This window comes from Haliotis rubra, unplaced genomic scaffold (assembly GCF_003918875.1).
Source record: "Haliotis rubra isolate DU_JTF1 unplaced genomic scaffold, ASM391887v1 Scf814, whole genome shotgun sequence".
Taxonomy (NCBI): domain Eukaryota; kingdom Metazoa; phylum Mollusca; class Gastropoda; order Lepetellida; family Haliotidae; genus Haliotis; species Haliotis rubra.
Window position 1 is genome coordinate 86,438 of NW_025767540.1, and position 12,325 is coordinate 98,762.

The window sequence follows — 12,325 nt, forward strand, 5'->3', positions numbered from 1 at the left end:
AAATTGGGTTTAACATCGTGCTTGAGAATATTTCGCTCATATGACGACGTGCATGCGTGTATGTGTGTCTGTGCGGCTGCTTGTACTAGCCCAGACTGAAGCTGGTTTTATAGTGCTAGCCCACTGAGATACCATGCCGCAGTGAAGCATGAATACCCCACTCAGACACATTATACTGACTCCGAGCCGACCAGTGCTTGTTGTACCCATCAATGCCGAGCACCAGACAGGGACCAACAACTACCATATTTTAACGTCTTTTGGTATGACGCGGTCGGGGATCGAATCCGCGACCTTCCGCTCTCCGGGCGTACGCTCTAACCACTACACCACGGAGGCGGTCAACCAGATAGGTACTATCACAGCTATGTTTCATCAGATGCCATACACTTGACATGAGTCATGACTTCTGTGCAGTGTTTGACATGTCCTCTCTCCGTTTCAGCTGGCCCAGCAGTGCCTGCAGGTGTTTATAAACCCAAACTCTCACACTGTGAGCCCTGGCATTGACTCGATAGTATACCCATTATGGCTTGTGGTTCCACCATAAAGACAGCAAGGTGCAAGTTGGGCTTGTAGTAACTCAGCAAGGACTATAGTTCATGTTTATAAGTAATTGCGAGTTGTGACTCACTAAACAATGTAATATGCAAGATACATCTTGTAGTGACAATCTTTTGTCCATCATTTGCAGCCGTTTATCCGAATTGTTCCAGGCCTTGTGATTGGAGGTGAGAAGAGGAAGGCAGAGAAATCCAGGTGCTGTACTTGATACTTTGTTGGTGTAGTTACACATGTAACACTCTTCTCATCTGGTGGTGTTAACTACTGTGTTGTTGCTACTGTCACTTCTCAGTGTTTCAGCGGTAAAATATCTTTCTTGTTTGTACAGTAACTATCCATTGTTTCAGCTGTAAAACCCCTTTGTTGTTGCTACTGTAACTACCTATTGTCTCAGCTGTAAAACCCCTTTGTTGTTGCTACTGTAACTACCCATTGTCTCTGCTGTAAAACCCATTTGTTGTTACTACTGTAACTACCCATCGTGTCAGCTGTAAAACCCTTTTGTTGTTGCTACTGTAACTACCCATTGTCTCAGCTGTAAAACCCATTTGTTGTTGCTACTGTAACTACACATCGTCTCAGCTGGAAACCCCTTTGTTCTTGCTACTATAACTACCCATCGTCTCAGCTATAAAACCCCTTTGTTGTTGCGACTGTAACTACCCATTGTCTCAGCTGTAAAACCCCTTTGTTGTTGCTACTGTAACTACCTATTGTCTCAGCTGTAAAACCCCTTTGTTGTTGCTACTGTAACTACCCATCGTCTCAGCTGTAAAACCCCTTTGTTGTTGCTACTGTAACTACCCATCGTCTCAGCTATAAAACCCCTTTGTTGTTACTACTGTGACTACCCATCGTCTCAGCTGTAAAACCCCTTTGTTGTTGCTACTGTAACTACACATTGTCTCAGCTGTAAAACCCCTTTGTTGTTGCTGCTGTAACTACCCATTGTCTCAGCTGTAAAACCCCTTTGTTGTTGCTACTGTAACTACCCATCGTCTCAGCTGTAAAACCCCTTTGTTGGTGTCACTGTAACTACACATTGTCTCAGCTGTAAACCCCTTTGTTGTTGCTGCTGTAACTACCCATTGTCTCAGCTGTAAAACCCCTTTATTGTTGCTACTGTAACTACACATCGTCTCAGCTGTAAAACCCCTTTGTTGTTGCTACTGTAACTACCCATTGTCTCAGCTGTAAAACCCCTTTGTTGTTGCAACTGTAACTACCCATCGTCTCAGCTGTAAATCCCCTTTGTTGTTGCTACTGTAACTACACATCGTCTCAGCTGTAAAACCCATTTGTTGTTGCTGCTGTAACTACCCATTGTCTCAGCTGTAAAACCCCTTTGTTGTTGCTACTGTAACTACCCATCGCCTCAGCTGTAAAACCTCTTTGTTGTTGTTACTGTAACTACACATTGTCTCAGCTGTAAACCCCTTTGTTGTTGCTGCTATAACTACCCATTGTCTCACCTGTAAAACCCCTTTGTTGTTGCTACTGTAACTACACATCGTCTCAGCTGTAAAACCCCTTTGTTGTTGCTACTGTAACTACCCATTGTCTCAGCTGTAAAACCCCTTTGTTGTTGCTGCTGTAACTACACATCGTCTCAGCTGTAAAACCCCTTTGTTGTTGCTACTGTAACTACCCATCGTCTCAGCTATAAAACCCCTTTGTTGTTACTACTGTGACTACCCATCGTCTCAGCTATAAAACCCCTTTGTTGTTGCTACTGTAACTACCCATTGTCTCAGCTGTAAAACCCCTTTGTTGTTGCTACTGTAACTACACATCGTCTCAGCTGTAAAACCCCTTTGTTGTTGCTACTGTAACCACCATTGTCTCAGCTGTAAAACCCCTTTGTTGTTGCTACTGTAACTACCCATCGTCTCAGCTGTAAAACCCCTTTGTTGTTGCAACTGTAACTACCCATTGTCTCAGCTGTAAAACCCCTTTGTTGTTACTACTGTAACTACCCATTGTCTCACCTGTAAAACCCCTTTGTTGTTGCTACTGTAACTACCCATTGTCTCTGCTTTAAAACTCCTTTGTTGTTGCTGCTGTAACTACCCATTGTCTCACCTGTAAAACCCCTCTGTTGCTGCTACTGTAACTACCCATCATCTCAGCTGGAAACCCCTTTGTTGTTGCTGCTGTAACTACCCATTGTCTCAGCTGTAAAACCCCTTTGTTGTTGCTGCAGTAACTAACCAATGTCGCAGCTATAAAACTTGGCTGTTGTTGCTACAGTAACAACCCATTTTTATCGCCGTTAAACCTGTTGTTGCTGCAATAACGTCTTGTTGTGGTAGGTTACAATCTAACACAGCAGCTGTAACCACCATCTCTCTGGTTGCAGCATACGTAAGGGCATCAACATTATGGTTTGCACACCTGGGCGACTGGTGGACCACGTGGGTACACAGCCAGTCTGAGGGTGGACAGGGTGGAGTTCCTTGTGCTGGATGAGGCAGATAGGTGGGTACACAGCCAGTCTGAGGGTGGACAGGGTGGAGATCCTTGTGCTGGATGAGGCAGACAGGTCGGTACACAGCCAGCCTGAGGGTGGACAGGGTGGAGATCCTTGTGCTGGATGAGGCAGACAGGTAGGTACACAGCCAGTCTGATGGTGGACAGGGTGGAGTTCCTTGTGCTGGATGAGGCAGACTGGTGGGTACACAGCCAGTCTGAGGGTGGACAGGGTGGAATTCCTTGTGCTGGATGAGGCAGACGGGTGGTACACATCTAGTTTGAGGGTGGACAGGGTGGAGATCCTTGTGCTGGGATGAGGCAGACAGGTGGGTACACAGCCAGTCTGAGGGTGGACAGGGTGGAGATCCTTGTGCTGGATGAGGCAGACGGGTGGGTACTAAGCCAGTCTGAGGGTGGACAGGGTGGAGTTCCTTGTGCTGGATGAGGCAGACAGGTGGTAACACAGCCAGTCTGAGGGTGGACAGGGTGGAATTCCTTGTGCTGGATGAGGCAGACGGGTGGTACACATCTAGTCTGAGGGTGGACAGGGTGGAATTTCTTGTGCTGGATGAGGCAGACAGTCTGGCTTTTTTTATCATATCTTTATGTTCTTGCTGTCATTTCAGACTTTGTAACCTTGGATATGAAAAACACATTGCCCAAATTGTGACAGCGTTGAACACACGGAGCAACCATGGTCGCCAGACTATCCTTCTGTCTGCCACTCTGTCTGATGGTAACTATTCGTTCACATGACAGCACTTGTCATGTGGCAGTTATTATCCCCCACTTAGTGCAAAACGTGCGGCGGCGGATAATAATAGTACTAGGCTCCATCCGTCTGTCCGTACGTACGTATCTACGAATTGGAATATCTTAAGAACCGTTGGCTAGATTCTGTTCATATTTGGTACCAAGGTTCATCACAGTATGCGAAAGGTCCAGTCAGGGTTGGTGATCTTGACCTTCATTTCAAGGTCACAAGGGGACATTAACGTTATACCCTTGTCTACGAGATATCTCAAGAACCGTTCACTGGATTTCTTCATGTTTGACACCTAGCCTCATCTAGGGAAGGTGCAGGGCCAAGTCGATTTTGGTGACCTTCACTTAATCTTCAAGGTGATGGCGACACTTTAACTATTTTAGCATGCTAACCTGCATGCTTAGCTTGTTAGTGATATCTCAAGAACCAAAAACTGCATTTTCTTAATTACTAGTTTTGCATATTTCATACACCATGACATTCATGTCAAGGTCAAAGTGAGGCTTGAAATATTTGTGTGTTTGAACAACTACAGAGCAAGATATCAAGAGAGGTTGATTGGTCATGCTTTTTGCTGTCATTTAACTTCATCTTAAACTTTCATTACTTTTTAAGTTTGTTTTGATAATTTGGGGTGGGGGATTATGTCACCTTTGTGACAATGCTTGTTCTTTGTGGGATACAACATATTTTATAATTGGGATTACGCTATCTTAGTAAACTACAAATTGTATTACTTTTTTGGGTCGAATCTCATCTGGGATTCGAAACCCACACGCTCAGACTCAGGTACCAAATCGACAGCACACAAAATCATGGAAGTCGGGCAACTGGTAGTCTAGACTGCAGACTTTGTGTACCCCGCTGATAAGTGTAAATTGGCATGGCTCCCTCGGGCGAAAGCTATGATTACACAATGCCATTAAGAAAGTGGTCAAAGGCAATGCTGGCGATTTGGTGCCTGAGTCTGAGGGTGTAGGTTCGAATCCCGGATGGAACTCAACCCCAAAAAGTAATAGAATTTGTAATTTGCTAAGAAAGTGTAATCCCAAATATAGCATGTGTTGAATATGACCACTTTCTAAATGGCATTGTAATCACTTTGTGGGATAGCATGTTTTGTTTCTGTTTGCAGGTGTTGAGAGGATGGCAGGAATGTCGCTGGGTGATCCAAAGCACATCTTTCTGTCTGAGACACCTAGTTTGGCAATGTCTTCTTCAACCAGTGTAGAATGCCACGACAAGTCAGGAGACTCTGCCAACAAGTTCACTGTTCCCCAGAACCTCCAGCAGTATTTTGTCATCACTCCCAGCAAACTTAAGTTGGTCACACTGGCCGCCTTCATCCTGGGCAAGGTGACCACTGTTACATCACTTTGTGCAGTGTATGAAATATCAGTGGTTGTGCACACCACAGCATATAATAGACTCTGTACCCATGTCCGTGACTGCTCCTTTATCCTTTTCCTATGACTGTTCCAGTGACTCATACGTTCCCCTTACTGTGACTGTATGTTCCTACAACTGTGGCTATATATTCCTGTGACTGTATATTCCTGTGACTGTCTGTTCCTGTGACTGTGACCGTGACATGTTTCTCTGACTGTTCCTGTCTGTACCTGTTTGTGTAGGTTCCTTTACCTGTTTGTGTCTGTTCCTGTGACTGTTTTTTCTTGTTCCTGCTTGTGTCTGTTCCTGTACCTGTTTGTGTCTGTTCCTGTACCAGGCTGTACCTGGGACTGTCTGTTCCTGTGATTGTCTGTTACTGTGACTGTGACTGACTCTTGCTGTACTTATGACTGTTCCTGTACTTGTGACTGACTGTTCCTGTACCTGTGACTCTCTGTTCCTATACCTGTCTGTTCCTGTACTTGTGACTGTCTGTTCCTGTACCTGTGACTGTCTGTTCCTGTGACTGTCTGTACCTGTGATTGTCTATTCCTGTACTTGTGACTGTCTGTTCCGGTACCTGTGACTGTCCGTTCCTGTCTGTTCCTGTACTTGTGACAGTCAGTTCCAATGACTGTCCGTTCCTGTAACTGTCTGTTCCTGTACCTGTCTGTTCCTGTGACTGTCTGTTCCTGTACTGGTAACTGTCTGTTCTTGTGACTGTCTGTTGCACTACCTGTTACTGTTTGTTTCTGTGCTTGTGACTGTTCATTTGACTGTTTGTTCCTGTACCTGTGACTGTCTGTTCCTCTACTTATGACTGTCTGTTCCCATACCTGTGACCGTCTGTTCCTGTACTTGTGACTGTCTGTTCCCGTACCTGTGACTCTGTTCCTGTACTTGTGACTGTCTGTTCCTGTACTTGTGACTGTCTCTTCCTGTACTTGTGACTGTCTCTTCCTGTACTTGTGACTGTCTCTTCCTGTGACTGTCTGTTCCGGTGACTGTCTGTACCTGTGATTGTCTGTTCCCATGACTGTCTGTACCTGTGATTGTCTATTCCTGTACTTGTGACTGTCCGTTCCTGTTCCTGTGACTGTATGTTCCTGTACCCGTGACTGTCTGGCCCAAAAGAGAAGTGGAACCTACAGAACGTCTTTCAGAGTAAATCTATATCACGGTATGCATTATCCCACGGTTGGACGGGAGGCCGCAGATTACCCTGTGTCAAACTCAAACAACCATTACACAAGGAGGCCTGGAGAAAGCACCAGCTCCCGATATGCTAACTCCAATACTTGTGATGTGTTGCTTCTGATTGATAAACCCCTTGGCCTACACAGCACATAAACTCTATGGAGTGGAGCAGTCCCGAATTAATGTGGTTTTCAGCCGCAACTTTTGTCAAAACAGGACGCAGTTTAGCAAGTAGGTCCCGCCTCCCCACGATTTCTCAGAAGGCCCCAGTGAATTGAGGTGAGGTGAGGTGAAATTGGGTTTAACGTCGTGCTTGAGAATATTTCACTCATATGACGACCCCAGTGAATTGAAGTCTAAGACCTCAATCAGGACAGTCTATGCCTTTAAACATCCCCCAGACACACGCTGGAAGGCAGTGAAAGGGAACACAGCCCGGTGCTCAACTTGTTTAAAGTTCAGTACCAATCAATCACCCAAAAATGAGAAAGGAACCAAGGAGAGGAACGCTTCGAAAACCTTACAGATGATCGGAAATTGCTCAGGGAGTAGAGGTCAACAAGTGGAATGTCGACCACCTCTGCACAGGTGCAAGACTGGCCTCACAGTTGCTGCGCTAGCACCAATGAACCAAACTGGTGAAGACCCTACATATCAGTGATGGACAGTCTCGGAGATAGTGATAGGCGAAGACCGTATCCGACTAGTGTTGTGAATTGTTTAAAATCTCATAATTGATGATTGCAATCATCGAAGGTAATTGGTTAGCGTCATTTATCAAACTTTCCTGGTTGTTTATTTCTTGCATATTGCACAAAATGCATTTGCAAATTTCACATCTTTAAAGGATGACTAGTATCTTAGGAACATAAATTTACTGGAGTCTTTTAAGATAAATTCAATCATGACTTGGAACGAGCCTGTACTGGTAATGAAATGTAACAGACAAAACCCACCTTGTGAAAAATATTGTTAATGCAAACAAGTGTTCAAAAATTGTTTGAGTTCAATTATGAGAAAACATGATCGATTGCTTGGTCGTTTAGTCATTGCGACCAATCTTCGATTATTTCAATTAATCAGACCACCACTACCTACTACTGAGGGTTGGCAGTAGTAGGCAGTGGAAGATCAGCGTAGGCATAGGCACGAAGGATGGTAGACCTCGTCCAAAATGCCAAGGTGGTACGTGAGATTTCTGCAGATGAGACTGTAGAGAGAGGAATGAACAGTCTCTTACGTAGCCTATGACGTTCACTGGAGGCAGCAAGACACACCCATAAAGCCCGGACAGGGCATAGGGAGAGATCCTCAGTGTCGTCAGGGCCTAGGATTGTAGACAGTGGCAGAATAACGAAGAGTCTGTCCAGATGTCCTGGCAAATGGTTCTTGGTGATCCCACCTCCAACCTAGAAAACCTTTGGCATGCCTTTTCCTCTCAAAATGCACCCGGTTGACGTCCAGCGTACTCTGCGCTGGTGGCCGGAACTTCCGAGACTGGTCAGCAGCCTTGTGATCGCAAGAGGGACTGGACTTCAGGGAGAGATGATACCTTGACACCTGAAGCTGTGGCAATGACCGTGTTAGGTCCGAGCATCTAGGTACGTGGCCAAAGTTTAGCCCTTCAACTTCCAGGAAGAACGTAGATGCTGTAAATATTCGGCTACCATCTGTGGTGATGCTGTAGTCGGGGAAGTAATGGCCTTCTTCTTGCAATATGCCTCGAAGTTCTACCATTTATCTTCGTTGAGTGAATGGGTGGAAGTACGTTGAGCTGTGGTTACTGACGTAGCCCCACGCTTTGAATAGCCCTTCGCAATCAGCAATTTATGCAAATGTGCCAAGCGTGTAGATTGAGCGTTTGCAGCGACGAATGGAGCTGATCCGAGTGAGGGTGGAGCAGAAGGTCGTTGGGAAGCGGTACTGGGTGTGGATTGGCCAGCCTTTGTAGATCGACGAACCAAATTCTGGCCGGCCAATAAGGCATGACCAAAAGCATGCGTCGGCTGCGTCGTTCATAGCTTGAGTAGTATTCGAGGGAGTAACGCCAGTGGTGGAAAAGCATATGCGTTGAGGCCTTCCCAAGGTATCGCCATTGTTCTCATGCCAGAGGATCCGGAATCGGGGACACAAACTTTGGAAGGTGAGCGTTGAACCAGTTTGCGAAGAGATGCACTGTCGGGCTCGACATTGGAAAACAGTGAGTCTGGATGATCTGTGGATGCAACTTCCACTCTGTCAGGGATGGTCGAGCTGATCGGGACAGTGAATCGGCAATGATGATCTTTATCCCTGGAATGTGATTTGCCCTGACCGTGATGTTCAATGAGTCCAAAGGCTGAAGAACTGTGGAGTGCCCAGTGAAGTAGCTGTGGAGAACCAAAGGATCCCATCCGGTTGATATACATCACGACCGTGGCGTTGTCCGAACGAAGAAGAAGGCAGGTTGACTGAAGAAGATGCTGCCAATGAGTTACCGCCCAAATGACTGCCCTGAACTCCAAGAAGTTGATGTGACAAGTCTGATCTGAGAGAGACCACAGCCTTGCCACTTGAAGATCGAGTAGGTGAGCTCCCCACCCGTGTAGAGAGGTATCTACGAACAGATGATGCACTGGAGCAAACGACCTGAAAGAGATTCCGCCGCAAACATTTGATTCGTCCAACCACCATTGAAGATGGGGATGAAGCTCCGTGGGATATGAAATTAGCGTGTGGGGATCGCTGATTCTCATGTGCAGATACAGAAACAGTTGTAGTGGCCATAGTTGAAGCTGTCCCCTGAGAGTGAGCCCTTCAGCCGACATCAGCAAACCAAGAAGTTCTTGCCACTGACGGAGAGTTGTGGGTTGCATAAGTGCTAGGGGTATCAGTTGTAGAATCTTGAGGAACCAATCTCTGGGAACAAACAGTTTGCTGAGATTCGTGTCGAACACCGCCTCGATGAATTGGAGACAGCGTGTTGGAACAAGTTCTGACTTCTTTAGATTCACAAGCCAGCCTTACTGGCGAAGAAGCTTTATCGTGAAACTGCAGAATCCGCTGATCTGTCTGCACTTGAATGCAGTCGTCGATGTACGCTTCGAAAACAATCCCTCTGTGGTTGTGAAATCATGTGACTGGCTTCCTAACCCGTGTGAATAACCATGGGACTGTGGAAATACCAAATGGGAGGACACGCCACTGATAGTGGATGCCGTCGTAGATGAAACGGAGAAACTTGTGATATTCGTGGAAAATCAGCATTTGGAATTAGACATCTTGCAAGTCCAGGCTGACCATGAAGTCACCCGGCTTGATGATGAAGGGCCACCGAGACCATCCGGAAGTGGGGAGGTTGTTGGGGGCATGTTGCGTTGAATATCTTCATGTTCAACATTAAAGGCAGTTTGTCCAAGTCTTTCTTCAGAACCAGAAACATCTGAGAGTAAAATCCCCGAACATCGGGTGCCGGGGGCTAGAGAAGCACCGACCAGAGAAATCTGTAATCCGATGGAAAGAGTTGACTGAAGGAAGTGGTCTTCCAGTACCGTCCAGTTGAGTGCATAATCTCCAAGTCTTCTGCCGACTGGTGAGACTACCACTGGCACAACTGGAGGCGGAAGTTCCCAGTCATGCAGCAATGTCACAGAGTCACTGCTTCGAAGATCCCGACACAGGGGGCTGTACCGTCCTGGCAGTGCCACGAGAGCTGGAGAAATAGTGTTGCTGTCGTGTGGGATGTCCATGGGAGAATGATCGACACCCAAGGGGAGCTGAAGACGTGGTGCGTAAATTCGGGATAGCTCTCAACGGATTGTTGCATACTAGTGGTGGTCCGATTAATTGAAATAATCGAAGATTGGTCTGATGACAAAATGACCAATCAATCAATCATAATTTCTCATAATTGAACACAAACAATTCTGGAACACTTGTTTTCATTGACAATATTTTTCACATGGTTGGTTTGTCTGTTCCATTTCGTAAGCACTACAAGCTCGTTTCAAGTCATGATTGAATTTATCTTAAAGATTCCAAGAAATTTATGTTCCTAACATACTACTCATCCTTTAAAGATGTGAAATTTTGCCCCAAACACACCCCCAAGAACTACAGATTTTTCCTTATTTTTATGTGTATTAACAAATTTCATAAATGATGCTAACCACTTATGTTCGATGATTGATCGGTAGTAATGAATCAATCATCAATTATGAGATCTTAACCAATTCCCAACACTACTGCATACGCTGAAACTTCAGGAGCTCAACTGAAACCTGAAGTTGTGTATCTTGCACGACTTTAGTAGCTACCTCACTGGTAGCCCTATTAAAGAGTGTGCATCCAGACCAGGGCTGGCGAAATAGATCCGTTTTAGACCCATCCTCCCACCACGACAGATTCAAAGGTCCCCTACACCTGAGAGCCGTCAGGTAGGAGAAAAAGTGTGCAAGCTGATCCAGTACTGTCGGGAACTGCTCCTGCATCAGAACCATGGCTCCTCTAATGTAGGCCTGTTCAGGCATCAACTCATGCGCAAGTGGCTTTAAGGATCATAATAAAGGGAGTAAGGATCTTGTGTACTGACGAATCCAAGTGACACAACATCCTATTTTCTACTAGAAGTGGGGTGTACGTATGTTGTTTGGTCCCTAACAAAGCAAGATCAGTTGAGTGATACATGGTCGAGGCGGGAAGGTGATGGACCATAAATGTCGCATGTCAAAAGAGGAAAGCAGATCTGACGGACACCTACTCCTGGGTAAGTTCAAGTTATCCGCAATCCACGTCAGCAGTTGGGGTGTCTCTACTGCATCTGAGGTAGACAGACACTCTGAAGGAGGAGAAGGCATGGCAGAAGTGAGTGCTTCATCCAATGAGGGACCCGACGATGGTTCATGCAAACCCGGAGGAGTAGCAGTCGCTTGGGGAGGAGAGGCAGAGGCTACTGCTCAAACAACTGAGTCCAAGGCGAAAGGCTGGGAACCAGCATTGTCTCTTGAAGGATCCCAACCAAAGGCAGAGGCTACTGCTCAAACAACTGAGTCCAAGGCGAAAGGCTGGGAACCAGCACTGTCTCTAGAAGGATCCCAACCTAAGGCAGAGGCTACTGCTCAAATAATTGAGTCAAAGTCGAAAGGCTGGGAATCAGCACTGTCTATAGAAGGATCCCAACCTAAGGCAGAGGCTACTGCTCAAACAATTGAGTCAAAGTCGAAAGGCTGGGAACCAGCACTGTCTCTAGAAGGATCCCAACCTAAGGCAGAGGCTACTGCTCAAACAGCTGAGTCAAAGGCGAAAGGCTGGGAACCAGCACTGTCTCTAGAAGGATCCCAACCTAACGCAGAGGCTACTGCTCAAACAACTGAGTCCAAGGCGAAAGGCTTGGAACCAGCACTGTCTCTAGAAGGATCCCAACCTAAGGCAGAGGCTACTGCTCAAACCATTGAGTCAAAGGCGAAAGGCTGGGAACCAGCACTGTCTCTAGAAGGATCCCGACCTAAGGCAGAGGCTACTGCTCAAACAACTGAGTCCAGGTCGAAAGGCTGGGAACCAGCACTGTCTTTAGAAGGATCCCAAGAAACCAGACTAATCGGACGGGAGGCTGTAGACTAAACCGTCACAGGAGCTGAACCTGGCAAAGTAGATGACGTTGTAGAGGGAGTGATGTCACACCTGGCCGGAGAGGGACTGTCACCTTGACAGGCCCTGCTGAATCTGTAGATACTGCTGACCTGGCAGTAGTAATCGAGATTGCTGAATGAGCAGGAAGCGCCGTGTTGTATTGGAGAGCCGTACTGGTATGAAACATTGAATCAAAGTAAAGTGGCGCACTGATCTGAAGCGCTGAACTGCAGTGAAACGGCGCACATGTCTGAAGTGCTGGAGTTAGAGGGATCGCCGTAGACAAGCTCGCACTACAATAACCTACAATAAGTGACTATAGACATGTTA

The 12,325-nt window shown here is 46.3% G+C and overlaps 2 protein-coding genes across 2 annotated transcripts in view; both read left to right on the forward strand.

Annotated features, from left to right (window-relative positions):
• Nucleotides 1-550, forward strand: part of LOC124261885 (probable ATP-dependent RNA helicase DDX31) — an 83,936-nt gene extending 83,386 nt beyond the window's left edge. The window contains exon 4 of the mRNA XM_046696251.1: nucleotides 446-550. Coding sequence (XP_046552207.1) covers nucleotides 446-550 — 105 coding nt within the window. The remainder of the gene's footprint in view (nucleotides 1-445) is intronic.
• Nucleotides 551-11,089: 10,539 nt separating this feature from the next.
• LOC124261894 (circumsporozoite protein-like) lies at nucleotides 11,090-11,986 on the forward strand. Its single transcript, XM_046696259.1, has one exon. The coding sequence runs from the start codon at nucleotides 11,090-11,092 to the stop codon at nucleotides 11,984-11,986; it is 897 nt and encodes a 298-aa protein (XP_046552215.1).
• Nucleotides 11,987-12,325: the final 339 nt, after the last annotated feature.

Excerpts from the sequence above, each read along its gene's own strand:
- LOC124261894 (XM_046696259.1), top strand. The coding sequence starts at position 11,090 with ATGTCAAAAGAGGAAAGCAGATCTGACGGACACCTACTCCTGGGTAAG.